At 37.5% G+C, this 20,531-nt stretch overlaps 1 protein-coding gene across 2 annotated transcripts in view; it reads left to right on the top strand.

Annotated features, from left to right (window-relative positions):
• LOC144044192 (major facilitator superfamily domain-containing protein 8-like) overlaps positions 1-20,531 on the top strand; it is a 29,953-nt gene that overhangs the window by 2,745 nt on the left and 6,677 nt on the right. Inside the window, exons 3-7 of one of the 2 annotated variants that reach the window (XM_077558446.1) lie at positions 9,217-9,279; positions 9,387-9,506; positions 10,979-11,058; positions 12,389-12,680; positions 20,123-20,196. In XM_077558446.1, the coding sequence (XP_077414572.1) occupies positions 9,217-9,279; positions 9,387-9,506; positions 10,979-11,058; positions 12,389-12,680; positions 20,123-20,196 (629 nt within the window). The remainder of the gene's footprint in view (positions 1-9,216; positions 9,280-9,386; positions 9,507-10,978; positions 11,059-12,388; positions 12,681-20,122; positions 20,197-20,531) is intronic. The other variant, XM_077558447.1, reaches the window with a different exon arrangement.

Consider the following 20,531-nt stretch of genomic DNA (forward strand, 5'->3'; position numbering starts at 1 on the left):
AAAAAAAACGGCCAGCAGGTGGCAGCATAGTATAAGAGATCAACCAGGGCCATGTTGCAACCCCCCCACAGTGTTTTAAACAGACTTGTGAATAATGATGGAACTTAGCTATATTCTAATGCTAATTACTGCAAAACTGAAACAGAAATATACTTTTTTTTCCTGATGAAAGAAGCAATAGAACACAATATTCTGTGGGCCTTGCAAAATCAGTCAAAGTCCAGTAAAACAGCCGGGAGCGTAGGGGGTTGCTTCAGTGAATGTGGTTGGGAGGGAATGACTTAATTGAAAGTGATATTTAATAATTGTTTTTTTTTTTAAATTATTTTCAATAAAATAAACAACCTTTTAGACTTACTATAATTAATTGTATTAATTTAAAAAAAAAAAGAAGTATTTTTCTGTATATTATTTAACATAAATGAGTTACTTGTTTTTAATACACAAAAAAAAGAGACAGTCTTTCTAGAGTTGAGTTAACATAAATAAATGTTTTAATAAACTCTAAAATAAAGGTACCGGTAGTCTTTTTACTTGACTTATTTAAAACAACTTCAAACAGCATTTGTATTATACATTTTTATAAATATAATGATTAATTTTGGGGACCCCCTGCATTCACGCAATCTGTGTTTTTTTATTTTATTTTACGTAGTGTAACTTATTGAAGTTGTGCTGTTGACAGAATGTGCGGCAAACCTTAATATGTTTGTTTTTCGTGGACACAAACCCAAAATAGTGTCTGTATTCCAGCTTGACGCCATTGATCTCTGTCCTTCCCCTCTTGCTGTTCATGGGCCTGTGAGTCGTCAATGCGCTGAAAACGATGATGTCACTCTCTCTGACGGAAATGTGAATTTGATTACTCCCACAATGCATTTCACTACGTTCAAGCTGCAAATACCAGAGTTTTCCTATAGTTATGTTTAATGACTTTAGTGAGTACTATAGTGTTATGAACAGGTGTTCTCCTGTATTTTATTATTCATGAACTATTAGTTTTACAATACAATAAGTACGTGTGGGAGATTCTGTGGCTGAGAAGTACGTGCTGCTTATTAAAGTCTTGTTTATTCTTTCTCACTGCATGATACCTTTCTGAATCCAAGCCAATCTATAATAACATTCACTAAGATTATTGATGCAACTCTTGGATTTTATTTGATTATATTGTACAGGTTGAATCCATCCAATTAAGTATTTTGGGGTCAGCTCCTGTCATTTTCCTTTTTTAAATTCTTTTTCAAGTTCTCACCTTTGCTTTTGTGACTACAGTACTCGATTTCACTGAGGCCTCCTGTTGTTTTAGGCTCAGCGTGTTGGCTGACCTGTTGGATTTATTCTGAAGATAGAAAAAAACGTAATGCTAGCAAGCTGGTAAAAAAAAAAGGTAGTAAAAAAACATATCACTGTCCATATACTGTAAATGTCGTCTAGTAATAGGACCTTTCTACCTTGAAAAGTTGCCTTATTCCCACCGTGATGCTGCTGCGGAAGGGGGTCTCTTTACTGCAGCTCAATCACATCATGACAACCTCTGGTGTTTCCCCACTTACATTGACTTCCTATTTTCCCTGGAAACAGCAGTAGACAGACAGCAGTGGGAATTGGATTCAGGAGATTTATTTGCTCGAATGTCCACAGGCAGCAGACGGCCATAAACTGCTCACTTGGACCATGTGCCACACCTCGACAAAATGGTGTAAGATTGCAGTGACTCTCAATCACTGGAAATGATGCATTTTCACTTCGGTGGTATGCATGGTGAGCAGAGAAAGGAGATTTTTTGGGTCATCCTGATTCAATGTTAACAGTCGGGTTTCACTGTATATATACTTTTGTGATATAGTATCTTTTTTTGGTGATCAACTGGCAACTAGTGTTCATTTAATCAGCCATTTTGAAATTTAGTCACAGTTTCAATCACGCTTGTAAGTTTTTATCATAGTTAGTCAACCTCATCCCGTTTTTATTTAGTCAGGTTTTAGTCAACTATAACTGTAGCATTTTTGTCTTTATTTTAGTCCAAGAAAACAGAATTTTATTTGTCTAAAACTGTCAAAGTTTTAGTCTACTTTTAGTCAGGAGTAAGGACAATCATTTGACTTCTGTATAATTTTTGTCCGCAGATAATGTTGAACACTTTGCATCCAAAGCGATTTCACATAAAATGTTCTCTCATCTTTTTTTTTTTTCCGAGCTAGCGGTCAGATTAACATTATTGTTGGAACTTTATAGTTGTTGGATTAATGTTACGTTATAACTATAATGTCCTCTCTTTCTTAACCTTTCATTGTAAATCCACCTCCTGTCTGTCCCATGTGTTTGTGCATGTTGCACTCGCTAGCTGCATATTTGAAAGGGGGTGTCTCACATTGTGTCACATGAGTGACAGATTAGCAGAGACAGGATTTTACAAAATCATATAATTTTTGTCTTGTCTTTGTTCACGAACAATAGCTTCGTTTCCATTACAGTTTTTCGCAAAAATAAAAGCGATATTGTACTATTTTGATAAAGTACAATTGTGACTGATTGAGGAGCGTTTCGTCTCGTAATGTCCCGTCTCGCGAGATCTCGCAGTTCTGTAGCAGGTGCTCATGATGTTTACGGAAGACAGACGCCCGTGTTGTTAATATTAGTTTAAAAATATCTCCCTCCCCTCATCGGGCGGGTTCGGCTATTTAGTGTTGGTGTGTGCGCGCGCGCTTATAACTCGCGTTATGGTGCGGACGGATGGACTTCAAAGATGACGTTTGCTCGTTGCCACGGCCAACGGCCATTTCTCATGCAACGTGCGTTAAACGGCGGCATATTGGCCCCATAATTAAATCGCTTTGTGCTCAAAAAGACTTGTTATCCCCTCCGGAGGCAGCTCCGACACGAAAGCGAGTGGCGCCGTACTTCCTACTTTCCTCCGTGACCGGGCGGTGGTCACATGACTACAGGGAATGCGACACGTCACAAAAAACACCTCATGAGAGCGTAAACACTTTTTTTGCGATATTTTAAGAGTTTTTTCCGAAAAACATGTTTCCATTACCGGCTTGCTTTTGCGCAAAACTGAGGGTAATGAAAACGCACCTTACAATGTCCATACATTTTAGTCCACTTTTTATTACCATTAGTGAAGTACATTTTTGTCTCGTCTTTATTAGTTGACGGAAATCCATATTGATTTAGTCCCAGTTATTGTTTATTAATGAGTACTTTAGTCTAGTCTAGTTTTTGTCCGGTGAAAAATGTGTGTTGACGAAATTGTTTTTTTGTTTAGTTACCGTTGACAAAATTAACACTACTGGCAAGCAGTCTTGGGTGTTATCAGCCTTTCACTAGGAGTTGGCAAGGACGGCCTGGCCTCCACCTACTTGCAGTCCTGAACAGAATAATAAACGGCATAGAAAATGAGTGGATGGCCAATGAGTGTTGTATGAAGTAACACTGGTTAGATAATAAAAGCTAACTTGATGAAAGAGAGATGACAAAGCAGGTGGTGTTCCTGACCGGCGGCCTGCAATAAGTTATACATCGTCATTATTTTAAGGGCCAACTCCTCTGCCAGCGTTTCTTTTTCGTGAAACAATCGACTGCCCAGGGGTCCACTAAAACACTGAGACAGATGGATTGAGTAAGAGTGGCTGTTTTAACTATGCCTGAGAGAGGGAGCTAGAGGCATCTGCAGCTAAGGGTTCTTCAACTCTGCCCTGGGTTTGTTAGCTGCGATGAAACGGAGCAAAAGGGCTCAACTCTAAATAGTACAGAACTGCTCAAAAATCTGTGGCCACCACCAGCTGTGTTGTTGATGACCTTTTTCAGGGCTGTCATTTTGACATAGGAAACAGCAAATACTTGGACAGGATGATGTCAATAATATAGTGTTTTGAAACTTTATTGATTCAGTATGTTGTTGCTATCAGTTGGAATCCTCACATCTCCAAAATGACTACTTTTCAGGCAATATGAGGAACATCTTCCTCCCAAATCTGACCTTCATGGCTAACCAGTTCCTTCTATACCAAAGCAATACAGCGATCCAACAATCTTCACTCGTCTGAAAACTATGCAGACATTCAATCTTGAGGTGACAAAATGCAGCACAGCTCCCTCAGTTTGTGGGAAGTGGCCGGGTTTTGCAGCACTTCTCTGACAGTTTAAGTGTTCAAGACAGTTAATAGATTTGTTCTCAAGCTATTTTCAACTAATTTGTTACTATGGCATTGTGTAAATAACAGATTATAGTTGTTGCGGCTATTGGCTCGGGCCCGCCGGCGTCTACGCTCCCCTTGTGTGTGTCGTGTGGTGTTTTGCGGTCACTCAAAGCGGCTGCGACTTAGCAATGCAGCCCGCCTCGTTACGCTTCGTTTTCGCTGTGCTATTGAGACACTCGGTTAAGCCATTTGGGCTTATCGTGTATTCCTTTGTGTCTTTTGTTACTCCATTTGTACCTGACTGTAGTCTCTGTTATTTTTTTTAGCCATTTTTGTGCTCGGCTATTGTCTTTGTCACTCGTCACCCTTTGGAGCATTGTCAAACCCCTGCCATTCCCCAATTAAAAATGTCAACTGTCATTCAACCATCTTAAATCTCCTGGTCTGTGTGTCTTCCCTTCTCCTAGCAGAGTCGGTCGTAACAATAGCTTAGACATTTTCATTTTAGTTAGTTTATATTTTTTTTTGTTTTGTTTTTTAAATTTAGTTTCAATTAGTTTTCAGGGCGGTTGTGTTTGTTTATTATTAGTTTTAGTATTTCAAAAAATGCTTAGGTTTAGTTTACTTGTAGTTTTAGTGTTAGTTTTTGTTTAAAAAAATGTGATGTATTACTCTGTGCAAGATTGATAAAAATACCAAGATTAAATGAAAAAAATTACCCAGTGTTGCGTTTCGGCTGAATTAAATGAAAACGCACGCAAGGTGAGACATTGGAGCCAAAAAGTCAAACAGGAAAATTGTCGCTTCTTCTTTTCCTGAGAGAGCTCAGTATTGTTCATTCGTTAATCTTATAGATTCGACATGTCATCATCATTGCTCTCTCTTTTTTCTCTCCTCTTTTTCTTGTTTGTATGTGCGTGTGTGTGTGTGCTCATTAATTCACCTAAAAACTAATAAAAATCCCATACCGTTCACCTAAACCGAATGCGTCAGAATCCAGCTGGAGTCGTGAAGTTGTCAAGAGACCTGAGGAAGGATCAATGAAAAAAAAAAAAAAGTGAAATCCAGCACCGACCAGACATCACCTACTACCCACCGGGTTACCAACCTGAATCTTTCCCTAACCCCAGAAACATCTACATTCCAACAAATTAGGGCAACCTCAAGAGACCAAAGGAAAATTGTCGTTTCTGAAGGTGCTTTTCTATTGGCTGCTGCTCGATGACATCACTTCTGTGTGACACACTTTCAAACAACCTCCGGTTAATATCGAAACGAATATACTTAAATCACATTTAAAATCAACCCCAAAGGCTCATGTACTAAATTGGCGAAAACTTCGCGATAATTGTAGTTTCGTTTAGTGAGTTTTGTAAATGTAAAATGTAATTTCAATAAGTTTTCATTTTTTAATTTTAATTTGTGAGCGATTTTTTATTTTTATTTTATTTTAGTTTTAGTTATTTTGTTAGTTTTAGTTGACTAAAATAACCACTGGTGACCGACTAAAAGCATCAATTTGTGGAAAAAATATGAAATTGACCATATTTTTACATTTAAGGTTATAACGCATTGGCACAATATATACTTTTCATGACATTTTTGTTGGTGGTGTGTTGTGAGATTTTTGTAATGTAAAATATGTCCCTTGGCCTCAATTAAGGTTAGGAAACACTGCTGTATAGTGAAAATCTAGGTTGGCAATGCTGAAGGATGCTTGGGGAACAAAGAGAAGTTTATTGACAGCGAGCAGCAGCACTGCAGTGCTTAAGAAGGAGAAACAGTCAATGGGAAGCTCTGACGGGAAGCTCGGATTCAGCCATGCCCGTAGTGCAAGCTCATTACTACTGTAAATGTAATCTTTTCTAAAATAATGCTATCCTAAGTTAAGATGACAACGGAGGTACAACTTGAAGTTAGTGAATCTTTAGGGCGCTATAGGGCATGTTAGCTACTGTAGATCTCAACTTGCAGTCAACAGAAAACACTATTCCAAACTACACATGGAGCAGATGACCTCAGTGGCAAAGCGGATATTTCCAGCTACTCCGTGCGTTTGATGAAATTGTAGCCAACAAAATTAAAAATGTATAAAGCTCAGTGTACTTGACTTCACCTGGTGTAACCCAAGACATTTTCTCGATCATCAGGCTCGCAGCGTGGCGTCATGCTTCATCTTCCCCGTGACTCAAAGAGAATTTCATCTTTAACATAAATGCTAAATGGAAAAAGCGACTTGCGTACTGCTGTCATTTCAGACCGGACAGATTTGATGTGCTCTGACCAGCTTTTCATTCGTCAGCCTGCGGGGCTTCAACACATGATCCCCATTTTCATCAAGACTTTTTCTAATGGTGCAACAAATTCCCCTTATGGTCCGGCTAAGGCACTGTAATTGGACATGTAGTGTGTCTTATTATGTGATTTTACCACTGCACCGCGTTTCTGCAGCACACCCACAGAGGTCATTGTATAAAAAGTCGCCATGGATTATCTCCAGAAGAGGAATCTAACTTTTATTACTATTGGACTAATATTTATGCTTAGCGGCATAGAGTACGGTAAGTTCATCCTGATGTTTAAAATAAGCAGCAGTTGGAAGTAATTAGCACAAATACTTAAGTTAACACTGTTACTGGACTTAAGTAGATTTTTCAGGCATATGAACTTGAGTAAAACAATTTTTTTTTATAGTGGCTGTAATGAAGTAGAGTTAGCATTTCTACTTTTACCAGTATCTTTACTTTCTACTTAATTGTTGTACAATGTGAGTAATTCTGCCAACTCTGAAAATAACCTCATTAGAACAGGAAAAACAAAACAATCAGAACGCTGGCTTGATCCTCCCATTGAGGAAATTGCATCAGATTTTTGCGACATATTTCAGAAGTTGTTGTGGTCATTCATTGATCCCCTTCTGGTGTTTTCAGCTGTCATTCTGCCTACAATATGGCGATATCTCCAGATCCTAGATGCGCCTCCATATTTCTTGGGTCTGGGTCTGTCTGCTTTCAGTTTAAGCGGGCTTCTCACTGGACCACTATTTGGCTGCTGGTCAGATCGCAGCAGAGCCACCAAGCCCATTATTCTTTTCTCCAATCTTTTTGAGATTGCTGGTGAGTTGCAAATACACATAACCATGTTTTGACGGTGCATTGTCTCAGTTCAAATGGCTTCCCGAGCCTATCCTCTGGTACATATTTGAATATGGAATCTCTGTTTATCAATCAACATACATATCAAAGACATTACATTATCCATGTAATCCAAATCCAGCGCTCTGCAAGGAAAAGGAAGCATTAACCTGTCCATGCGCTGGGCGGATGTCAAAAGACACGCCCACGCTCAGAGGTGGGCATGTCAATCCATTTTGACAGTCCATCATCGTCAACGGCTGGGGCACCCGTCCATCATCGTCAATCCGTTATTATTTCAAGCCAAACCAAACTGCAGTCGTCCATCTGTTAACGTTATTTTAACTGCGCTTCCATCGTGACATGACAGACGCTATTTTAGAACCATCAGTGAATTTCACCAGTCAGTCAGTCCGTCATCTTGTCCCTTCTTCTTCTTCTTCTTCTTCATTTTATTTTTTTGTCTATTTATTGAATTGTTCTTTGCCGACCTGTATGTTTAGGAAAATAATGTAAATAAGAGCGGCAAATAAATGTATTTTTTCAAAATCAAATCTTTTTCTTCTTCTTCTCCTCCTTCTCCTTAATTAACAAAAACAATTATAAACAATAAAGGACATCAAACAAGGGCATTAAAACAACTTGCATTTCTTCAGCAATGAAAGCAATTCCATGGCTTTCTTAGTCTACACAAAATGCTAACATTTATACCACAAGAGTAACTCATTCAACCAATGATTACACCAGGGTTTTGTTTTGAGCTATCTACATTTGTGTATAAAATATTACCCTAATATCAACAACACATTACTGACAAAATATTGGCAGATTGCAGTCTTTCATAGTCTGCTTGGCTTCCCCATGGTGTAGTTTCAATAAACTATCAACAAAAACAGTTTGGGGTGAACACACTACATACATTTAAAGCTGTACTCAACACTAAATCAACTTTTGATTTAAAATCGGCGCCCAAAGGGGTCTTTGCCTGAAGGACTGTTGGGTTGCGAATGGGGAGAGGGCGGTGGGTGTCGGAGGGGTGATGTCAGAGGGGGAGGGGCGTGGTCTGTGTCACGTTCCACAAGTTGATGTAGTCTGTAACTTCTCGTGTAATGAGAGGACAAACAGCCAAATTGTGTTTATCCCAATGTTTAGTTAACCTTAAGTGAAAATAAAGAATCTGGAAGTACAAAACACTGTTACAACCACTTTTGCTCATCTGCCATGTTTTTCCATGCAGACCGTCCACATAGTTGTGGACGTATATAATAACCTGGACTGCTTGAGTTGAATTCATTGATTTCTCTGTGCATTTTCATGTTATTTTCTGTCTCTATAGGAGAAATGCCACCGTGTATGAAATGGGAGTCCGTCAGTCAGCATTGACCCGCTTACCGACAATGCATTGACCGTCAAAAATCCACTTTCGTCAATGCTTAGTTTGTCAATTTTGGAATTTTTTCGTCATTCGTCAACAAAACGTGCGTCCGTCATTGATGGATTCATGTTTGGGACGCTCTGGACGGTGTTATGATGCCATGTTCAAGTTCCTGCCGATTTACTTCCAGCAACTTTGCATAGTTATTAAAGAGGAGTGGAATAACATTTCACCTGCCGCAGTCAATTATCTGGTACAGTGGTCACACCAGATACTTACTGACTTGTTTTCTAAAGCCCCGGGACCCTTCCCAACACAGCCAAAGGCGAACGTGTACAATATTCATGCTGTCTAATCAGCATCTTGAAATGTCATGCCTGCCTGATGGGCGGATTATCTCAGAAGAAGTGCTGACTAAGAGAGATTCCATCATACTTGTAAACAATATTTGAAAGAAATTGGCCTTTTGTGTCCCATTTGCTCACTTCTGCCTCAAGTGTGTTACTCTGGTCTGGGGATGTACCTTTGGTCCTAATGGATGTTTTTATTATTTTCCCAGGTAACTTCATGTATTTTATTGGCTATTCAAAGTGGCTGTTAGTAGGAAGTCGCCTTGTGACAGGTTTGACATACACACATACGCAAACAAATACACTAATGTGCGTAAATGCAGCAGCTGCCTATCAGGACTTTGGTGTGCGTAATAGATGGATATTGTTGTCCTCTCAGGTGTCGGTGCAGGAGCAGGATCCTCCATCTTCGGTTTCTTGACTCAGTGCACCCGGACAGAGGAACGAGCTGGTATCTTTGCAGCTATCATGGCCTGTCGACAAGCAGGCCTGCTTTTGGGTTAGTCGCCACCTCCCCAGATAACAACCTGCGCATTTAAATGCTCAATGTTTTTCCATGTACAATTAATACTTTTAAAAACAATTTTTGCTGTCAACTGAAGGTGACATCATCTGTGCTGAGGAAACAGGTAATGACTAATCATGACTCAGTTTGCTGACCAAACCCAGGAAACAGGTGTGCCGTGATTAGTTGTTGCCTATCATAAGCCTGTCAGCTTCAGTCGACAGCAAGTGGAAAAATGTGTTTATAAGGTTATTATTTGTACATAAAAAATAATGAAGTTATCAAATAAATTCTGGACAAAATATTCACTTTTTATCGCTGAAAATGGCTCAATAAGTCAAGTATCCATTTAACATGTTGGAATTAAAGAAACCATCCAAACAAACGCAAACAGCATACAACTTTACATCATCTGGAGCAGTTTACAGTAATTACACAATCAGTGGTACTTTTAACCTTTATCTCATAACATGACAAAACATTTTTTAATAAGTACTTCATAATCACCAGACATACTGATTAGTATATATTTATGCAGATCTCTAGATATATGTTTGCTAGCTGAAATTGGCTGTAACTAATTTTGTTCTGACCAAGCGCAAGCTATTTTCAACACTTAGTTAACTCATTCACTGCCATTGACGGTTCTAGACGTCAAATATTCATTTTAACTATTAACTATTTAACTATAGATTTGTTTATTGTACATTTAGAACAGATATAAAATTTGTGATTAATCGGAGTTAACTCGTGAAGTCATGCAATTAATTACGATTAAAAAAATGTAATTGCCTGACACTCCTAATTTTTAATAATCTTTTCTTTTCTTTAATCGCATCAGGCAATTAAAATTTTTAATTGTAATTAATCGCATGACTTATTTAACTCACGATTAATCATAAATTTGTTCTAAATGTACAATAAAAAAATTCTAGGTTTTTATACTCTTGTTAACAAAAGTGGAAAAAATTTTAAACTAATAGAGATAGTTCAAATGAATTTTTGCCGTCAATGGCAGTGAATAATAAAAAAAAAACTTAATTACTTAGACTTATTTTCTTTTTAACCATATTTGGACATACAAGGTTTCTGCCTGGGCCAACACTACTGATTGGGATGGCCCTGGGCAGATTAGATGACATGACAACACATAGAGGCTGCAATGTGATTGGACCCCCAAAAAATAAAATCTAACATTCACATTAATGTACTGTAAGATGTGCCGCCAAGAGAAATGCGAAAAAATGAAGAGAATAGACAATTGGGAATAAATTAATAAAATTTTGATCAGTGGTCAGTGCTTCTTCACACGATGCGCACACACGCACAGAGCCTGGCATCCTTTGCCGCCTCTCCACCACACGTGCCTTCTGAGGAAATATCAGACAGAAAAAATATATGTCTCCAAGGTGGAGCTGTTGTGTTATTCCGTCTGATCTTTAAAGAACTTCCTCCTGTCTCTCCAGGGCCGGCGTTCAACCTGTTTCTGCGGCTGTGTAATTTCAAACTTGGACCCTTTGTTGTCAACAAGTTTACATCTCCTGGGGTAACAACATCCTGATCAAAAATCTAAGGTTCCCCAAAACCTCATCAACACAGTGGCAATGTGCAGAAATTGAGCACTGCTCTTTAGTCGAGTGCTCTTTTACTCCCTTAGAGTAAGAATCTAACTTGCTGCTGAGACTTTTCAACAACACGCATCGATCGACACTTCATTTGGTACTCCTGCATAATTTAGAACAGGAAAAACAATCATTTTATTCTCTTAAGGGGAAATAGTTTTACACTGTCTTTTTCCTTCTCTTTTTTGCATATACATGAGCATGATGCTCAAGTAATTGGCTGTTTGGTGCATTGCTCAAGGGCACAATAGCTGTGCTCAGAAGCAATCGGTGCTCTCCACAAGCAGTCCAAATTTCCATAATTCACTCTATAGCTAACATTTTCTTTTTAGGGTCCTGAAGCATACCCCAAATCTTGTTTACCTGATTTTCCTGCCTAATATAAACGCATAGAAGGCAAAGTGTTCTAACAAAAAAACAAAAAATGCGTTCAATTAAAATTATTGACAGTGGCAATCAAAATTGAGCATTGTCTTTAAAACACACAATATTTGATGCCACTCTTGTATTGCAGTTAGTGGTGAAATTCAGTTTCAGATAACTTTATTCATCCCTGTGGGACAACCAGATTGATGTACGATAGGCGAAAAAAAAAAAAAAAAAAAGGAGGGGGGGATCACTGTCTGGTGAGTACTTAAGTAAAAAAAAATAAAAATAAAATTAAATTTTGGGTACAAAAGGGAAACTCAAAATAAACAAGTTATGTTTGGTTTGAATTTATTGACAATTAAAATGAAACTCTTTTCTTTTCAGCAAAGTGCTTCATCAATATCTTGATGAAAGCGGAATTCAAATCAAAACTTTTCTTTACAATAATATGTTCTATGCAACCCACTAGTCTAAACATGGCATTCTGATTAATATTGCGTTTGTGGAATATGAATTAAGCAGCTAAATCCACCAATTTATATCCATCTCAGTGGGCGGCCATTTTGCCACTTGGTGCAGACTGAAAATGACATCACAGTTGCTCAGGGCTCAGATAATGACCAATCACAGGTCACCTGTTTCCTGAGTTTGGTCATGTGAGGTTACCAAGCTAGGTCGTTACCTGTGCCCTGAGCAACTGTGACGTCATTTTCAGTCGGCAGCAAGTGGCAAAATGGCCGCCCACTGAGATGGATAAAAATTGGTGGATTTTGCTGCTCAATTCATATTTCACAAACACAATATTAATCAGAATACCGTGTTAAGACTAGTGGGTTGCACAGAACATATTATTGTAAGTAGAAACTTCTCTCTTCTTTCTCCCAGATCTTCATGTGCTTGTTGTGGTTGCTGCTCCAGTTTGTGGTCCTGGTAATGTACTGGGACTTACCGGCCATCGACACCCAAGAGGGGGCCGTACTGATGATGGAGTTGAAACTAGAGGAAGACGAGGAGGATGAAGACGAGCCGCTGATGGGCTCGGATGGTATGCGGCTGCACACTTACAAAGCCGTCAGCTCCAGCCAACTGGAGATTTCCACCTCATCTGAAATGCAAGCTTTCCACGAGGCCTCATCGTCCGGATCCGAAGCGTTTGATAACTTCAGCATCAGTGCAGGTGAGCTGGCATCTTTTAAAGCCTGTCTGGACTGACAATTGTTTTATTTCAGGCAAAAATTCACATTTTGTCTTGTACATATTTCTTGGCGCACACGCATAAACTTCTATTCCACAGGTGTAACTAGCGTTTGTGCTCAATGCTCTTTTATGCAATAATTGTTAGCTATGTTGCATCTTAATCCTGTCAACAAATTACATCTTTCTTTACATGTACGATTGCAATATCATCTACCCGATAAGATAATGGGCCCTATTTATGTCGACAGGCACCCATGCACTTGGTGTAAAAAAGGGGAAATTTTATGCTGGAGCAAGTCTAGTTTAGCGTGTTTGGTAATTTGGTAGACTGTGCTAAGCCTCAATAGGCATTCCGGTGTATTCCTTTTTTTTTTTTTTTTCCAGGAGAGCTCAGTATTGTTCATTCGATTTGACATCATCATTGCTCTCCTTTTTTTAACAAATAAATTAATTTTTTTTAATAAATGTTTTATTTTTTATTTATTTTTTATTATTTTTTTTAAATATATATACATATATATACATATACACACACATATATATATATATATATATATATATATTTTTTTTGTATGTGGGTGAGTATGTGTATGTGTATGTGCGTGTGTGTGTGCGTGCATGCGTGTGAGTGTGTGTGTATTCATCAGTTCACCTATAGCCCATTAAAAAAAATCCCATACTAATAATATAATATAATAATAAATTGCCAAATGCAGAAACATCAATGTAAGTTATCACGATGTAGTGGCTCTCGCTAACAGACAGAATTAAGTAACCAGAATTAGGTTAAAAAATTCTATATACGTAGACCATGTTTCTATAAATTTTGATATTTGGTTTTTATTTGAGGCAGATATTTTTTCCATTAAAATGTGATTTATGAGGAGGTTAGACCATTGGTCGATATTCAGAGTTTGTTTATTTTTCCAGTTAACAAGAATTGTTTTTTTTGTGATAGTAAGGGCTACAAGTGTAGATTGAAATTGTTTATGTGGTAAGTCAGTTGTTGTTAGGTCACCTAGCAAACACAAGTTTGGAGATAAAGGTATCCTACAGTCCAAAATAGCGGAAAGTTTTTCTAAGACTTTAGTCCAGAAATACATAACCGGAGTACATAACCATAAAGCATGAACATAAGTGTCTGTAGTGTTTTGTAAACACTGGAGACAAATGTCGGAGTCTGAGAGTCCCATTTTCTTCATCATATATTGAGTAATGTATGTTCTATGAATAATTTTATATTGGATAAGTTGTAAATTTGTGTGTTTTGTCATTTTAAATGCGTTTTCACAAACTTGAATCCAAAAGTCAGGTTCCGGTGCTATAGACAAGTCTGTCTCCCATTTCCAGATGGGTAAAGACATTTTATCAGTATATGAAAGTAACTTATATATTTTTGAAAGTTTTTTTTTTTTGTTGTTGTCGGAGAAAGCTTGTTAATATCTTTAGCTAAAACAGGCGGTTGGAGCGTACCCCGAAGTGTTGGAATTTTTATTTTTATTTTTTTTTCATTCCGGTGTATTCCATTGCATGCCTCCGGCACATCTGGTAATTTGGTGACCACAAGTAGACTAGATATTAGACTCGCTAAAACCATGTCTAACTTGTGGTGCAGGTGGTGTAACACGATTTTGGTTAGGGGTGTGAATTGCCTAGTACTTGGCGATTCGTATCACGATTCATAGGACACGATTTGATTCAATACGGATTAATCCCGATACAAATCTATAAATTGATTATTGCTATTTTTTTAACTCAAATTTAGAAAATACTAATCAGTAAACTTGTACACTGTAAGATTTGTATGAAAATGTATGTATATTACGGAAAATTCAGGCTTATAACTGAGCCCTGCATTTAACAAACAGGTTGCAGTCCGTTTCATGTTTGAACAGCACTGAAATCAAATATCAATTTTCTACTGTAAAAAAAAAAAAAAGTGCCTTGGCTCAATAAAAGTTGTGAAAATTGCCCAACAGGATTAGTGTCAGTTTACACGTAAACAGCCATTGAACGCTTGCATTGATTATCTATATTCCATACTGTGTGCATGTGTCAAACCCTCATATTGATTCTTTCACTCTGTGAAAATGTGGCAAAGAAACGGCTAGATGGACAGCACATTATTGACCAAGCATGCTGTGTTGACTCGAAATGGAGAAAGAAATGGTCGTGCGCTCAACGTTCCTCTCATTGATTTTCTTACAACCAACCAGAATATTCAGCAACAAAACAAGGGAAAATGTGCATTCCTTGCAGCAAGTCAACCCTTAATTATCGATCATTTTTTCTTAATACAGTCATAGATACAACACTCTGTTTTGTTTTGAAAATAGTGGATCTTCGACATAGTCATTGCAGCACTCTACAGCTTAAAGTTTTGGCTCAGTCGGGTGCAGAGAGAGCTTTGTTTATCGGCCCAAACCTCAGTAGAAGTGCTCATCAGTCAAATGATCAATGTGGGGGAAAACAACTCGTAACAGGAGCGAGCCTCTTCTGTGTGTCCAAGTCTATCAAGAAGTAGAAGAAAGTCGAAGAAACTCACTTTTCTGTACTGTTTATCCTGTTCGGGGGAAGCCTAACTTAATTGACTGTGGGTAAAATTCTCAAAACAAACAGGCTCACTTTTATATAGCCCATCCTAAACTTGAAATTGTAATAAAGTTCAATGACATGCTGAAAAAACATACTGTTACATACCGATTCTTAAAGTGGGGCATGTGCCTACTCAGTTTCAAGCAGGGTAACAAGATGGCGTCCGTATGTCATGTGACCAGCAGTTGACCAATCACAGCGTGATGACATACGGACGCCATCTTGTTACCCTGCTGAAAACCGAGTTGGCCAAACTCTCTCTATATATGGCTCTGCCACTAATGTTAATCTCTTTGTGTTCAGACATATTTAGGTACAAATTTTATCTAACTTTTATGTGCAATGCGTTTTAATTGAATCAGTTTTCCTGTTAAATGTCCTAAATTCAATGTTTTGATGTTAAACCTGTACATAATTTTACAGTGACCTTATAATGCAAAGTAAGCATAAAGCAAACATACCCACAGGAAGGTCTAATACACGTTAAACACTTGCCTACTGCGCGGCCCCAAATGGTAAACAATATTAAACATACTGCTAATACGGTCCCCCTCGACCAGGGACTTTGCAATTATTACATAACAGTGATGCCTTGGGAAACAAGCTGTTATTTGCCTTGCGAGCAGAAAAAAAAAAGAGATACGAGTGCCGTATGGTGGCTGGGAAGTCAACTCAGTTCACACCTCACTCCAGCTGCTTCATTAAAAAAACAAAACACAAAAAGGCCTCATGCAGCTTGCGGAATAGTATAGAATAGTAAGTAAACATTATAGGACAAGAATTACACATTGTGTATTTAAAACAACCACTTAACTTTTCCTTTGAGGACACTAGTTTAATGCCAGCACGTAATATGAAATGAAACAAATAGCATGTACCGTATGATATAGACATTAAGATATAGACATTTAAACACAAATGGTGTAGCAACTAATACAGTATAGACAAACACAACAACAACACTTATAGGCACATAATGTGTTCTTCATCTTGTGTGAAAAGGGACAAATGTTACTGCAGTTACTGAGTCACTTGCAGTGGTTGTGAACTCTTCTTCGTTTGTGTCCGCATAATTGCATAACTGTATTGTACAGTTAATTTGGATTTGATGATCTCATCATTCATTAGGTGTGCAGGTGTAGCCTATGTACTTAATGTGTTGGGCGATTTTTTTTTTCAGGAGAGCTCAGTATTGTTCATTCGATTTGACATCATCATTGCTCTCCTTTTTTTAATAAACGAATAAATACATTTTTTTTAAATAAAAATGTTGTTGTTTTTTTTTTTAAATATATATACATATACACACATATATATATATATATATATATTTTTTTTTTGTATGTGGGTGAGCATGTGCATGTGCGTGCGTGCGTGTGTGCGTGTGTGTATTCATCAGTTCACCTAAAGCCCATTAAAAAAAAATCCCATACTAATAATATAATATAATAATAAATTGCCAAATGCAGAAACATCAATGTAAGTTATCACGATGTAGTGGCTCTCGCTAACAGACAGAATTAAGTAACCACATTTAGGTTAAAATATTCTACATACGTAGACCATGTTTCTATAAATTTTGATATTTGGTTTTTATTTGAGGCAGATATTTTTTCCATTAAAATGTGATTTATGAGGAGGTTAGACCATTGGTCGATATTCAGAGTTTGTTTATTTTTCCAGTTAACAAGAATTGTTTTTTTAGCGATAGTAAGGGCTACAAGTGTAGATTGAAATTGTTTATGTGGTAAGTCAGTTGTTGTTAGGTCACCTAGCAAACACAAGTTTGGAGATAAAGGTATCCTACAGTCCAAAATAGCGGAAAGTTTTTCTAAGACTTTAGTCCAGAAATACATAACCGGAGTACATAACCATAAAGCATGAACAAAAGTGTCTGTCGTGTTTTGTAAACATTGGAGACAAATGTCAAGAGTCTGAGAGTCCCATTTTCTTCATCATATATTGAGTAATGTATGTTCTGTGAATAATTTTATATTGGATAAGTTGTAAATTTGTGTGTTTTGTCATTTTAAATGCGTTTTCACAAACTTGAATCCAAAAGTCAGGTTCCGGTGCTATAGACAAGTCTGTCTCCCATTTCCAGATGGGTAAAGACATTTTATCAGTATATGAAAGTAACTTATATATTTTTGAAAGTTTTTTTGTTGTTGTCGGAGAAAGCTTGTTAATATCTTTAGCTAAAACAGGCGGTTGGAGCGTACCCCGAAGTGTTGGAATTTTTTTCTTTATCATATTTTTAACTTGTAGATAATGTAAGAAATTTCCGTTTTTTATATTGTATTTTTGGAGCAAGGATGTATATGATATAAACATATTATCTGAGAAGAGATGGTGGAGATGTGTAATTCCTTTCTGCTCCCACACACCTAAATGAAACGGTTGGTTGTTAAGTTGAAAGTCGGGGTTATGCCATAGGGGAGAGAGCCCACAGGGCTCCACTTGGGCTTTTGTCAATTCTAGTGCCTTCCACCAGGCAGTCACGGTGGCGGAAATCATTGGGTTTTTAAAACAATTATGACGCTTAATCGATGTTGTAATAAAGAGTAAATCTCGAAGTCTGAGGTTATTACAATCCTTCTGTTCTAGTTCCAGCCAACAGTTAGTGTCTCTGTTGGGTTGTGCCCATAGAACGATATATTGTAGCTGGTTAGCTATATAGTAGTACATAAAATTTGGTGCCTCTAGACCACCTTTGATTTACTTTTCTGAAGAGTAGATAGACTAATCTTTGCTTTTTTTTATTCCAGTAAAATTTTGTAACGGCTGAGTCCAACAACTGGAACGAGTTAGCCGTAGGTTTAAATGGAATCATTGAGAAAAAATAGTTTATTATTATTCATTTTAATGGTGGCTATTCGTCCTATTAGAGAAATAGGAAGATTATTCCAGCGCTCCAAGTCACTATAAATGTTATCCAGAAGTGGAGAAAAGTTTAAATGAATTAAATCAGTTAATTTAGGTGAGATTTTTATGCCTAAGTATTTTAAATTACCTATAGGAAATGAGTAGTGTGGGTCCTGGCTTGCAGGGTTCCATGAATTTTCTGTAATAGGTAGAAGTGTTGATTTTGTCCAGTTAATAGAATAATCTGATAACTGTGAGAATTTAGTTATTAAATTAAATACTTCCCCTAACGAAGTAGCCGGCTTTTCTAAATAAAGTAAGATGTCATCGGCATATAGATTAATTTTATGTTCTGTTACCCCAGAGTGAATTCCTTGAATGCTTCTTTCCTGGCGTATGGCTAATGCAAGTGGCTCAATAAATATTGCAAATAATAAAGGGACAGTGGGCATCCCTGTCTTGTGCCTCTCTGTAAAGTAAAGCTCTGAGATATAATCCCATTAGTAGTAACTGTAGCTTTGGGAGAATCATATAATACTGACACCCAGTGGATAAATGATTTCCCAAAGCCAAATTTATTTAAAACAGCAAAGAGGAAGGACCAGTTAACTTTGTCGAAAGCTTTTTCTGCATCCAATGATATAATAACTGCCTTTTTATCATGCCGCTGTGACATGCTAATAAGGTTAAAGAGTCTCCTAATATTATTAGTAGAGTGCCGATCTTTAATAAAGCCTGTTTGGTCGCTATGAATAATTGTCGAGATTACTGTTTCTAGTCTAGATGTGAAAGCCTTAGTGATAATTTTAATATCAGTGTTAATTAGTGAAATCGGACGGTAACTTGATGGAAGGGTGGGGTCTTTTTCTGGCTTTAATAAAAGTTTAATTGCTGCTGTATTCATGTGTGGGCGTATGTAACCCTTCGTTTTAATTTCTGTTACTACTCTTAAGAATAGTGGAGCAAGCATTAACCAGAAGTGCTTAAAAAATATAGCCGGATAACCATCCGGGCCAGGTGCTTTGCCATTAGGCATACTATCTAGAGCACTGTACAACTCGTTTATAGTAAGTGGCGCATCTAACATGTCTTTATATTCAGTAGTTAACTGAGGTATATTTAAGCTACTGAGGAATGCCTCAATATGCTCAGGGTTAGGCTTGTTAGTTTCTAAGTATAGGTTATGATAATAGTTATAAAAAATGTGATTAATTTCTTCTGGTGATTGTGTGCATTCACCAGTTGTCCCTTTAATAGCCGTTATAAGAGACTTTTCCCGATTGCGTTGAAGTTGGTTTGCAAGAAATTTACCTGATTTGTTATTATATTCAAAGTTGTTGTCTTTTTAGTTAGCATATCGTCTAACTGTATTTTTGTATTTTGTAAGTCAGTCCATATTTGGTTATTTGGGTTTATTGCGTACTCATCCGTCAGTTGTTTAATTTTATCTTCCAAGTCTTTTTCTGATTTTCTACTTATTGTTGACAAACAAACTCCGATCTTTACATAGAAAGCATGTGTGCATCCAGTACTGTAATCCCAAGCATTTCCCTTCCGCCATCTGGCCAAGCACCATCCAAATTTAGCAGCAAGAGTAGCTCAGTTTTTATTGCTTTCCAAGTCCATTTTCAACAATTCCTTCTGGAGAAGATGGGACTAAAATTTGGAATTGATTAGAATACACTTTGTTCTTGTCTTTATTGCATTTTGGACGCAAGAAAAACAAGCAAGCCATTTATCTCCCACGAAAAGCACTGACAGGCCAAGATGTACGTAGCCTGCCTCTTCAATCGTAACTCACCAACTTTTTTTTTTTCTCTCTCTTTCAGCTTCTCTTTCTCGGCATAAATTGCCAGTTTAAGCTTTCAATTTAATGGTAGCACTTGAGCTGATTTTATGATATTTTTTCCCTCTTTGGTTGCTCAGTGCAGCTCTCTCTCATTTTTGTCGTTCACCCCTTAGAGTTCCTGAGGGAGGAGGTGATTGTTCTTCTCACGGCTCAGTTCATCACTCTCTTCAATCAGACTGCGCTGGAGGTGAGAACTGCCACACAGCCTGCACCCATCAGCCGGAATCCCCCAAAGTCTACATATCACGCGGTCTGAGATCGTCCCGCCCCGAAAAATTGATTTAAAATCTTAGAAAAAAAACAACTTCATTGTACTGTATCTTAACCAAACAGACGTTGTGGCATTTGTACTTAAGTAGAAGTACACATACGTAACAAAGAAAATGTTTCCATTCCATGTTGTTACTGCAAAACCCCAAATCTCAATTAATCAATCAAAATCTCACCCACATCAACTTTATCTCTCTGTTTGTCTTTTTGTTGTCGTCAACCGCCAAAGTTAAAAAAAAGTTTAAAAAAAAT

The sequence above is a fragment of the Vanacampus margaritifer genome, chromosome 2 (genome assembly GCF_051991255.1).
Source record: "Vanacampus margaritifer isolate UIUO_Vmar chromosome 2, RoL_Vmar_1.0, whole genome shotgun sequence".
In the NCBI taxonomy this organism is placed as follows: Eukaryota; Metazoa; Chordata; class Actinopteri; order Syngnathiformes; family Syngnathidae; genus Vanacampus; species Vanacampus margaritifer.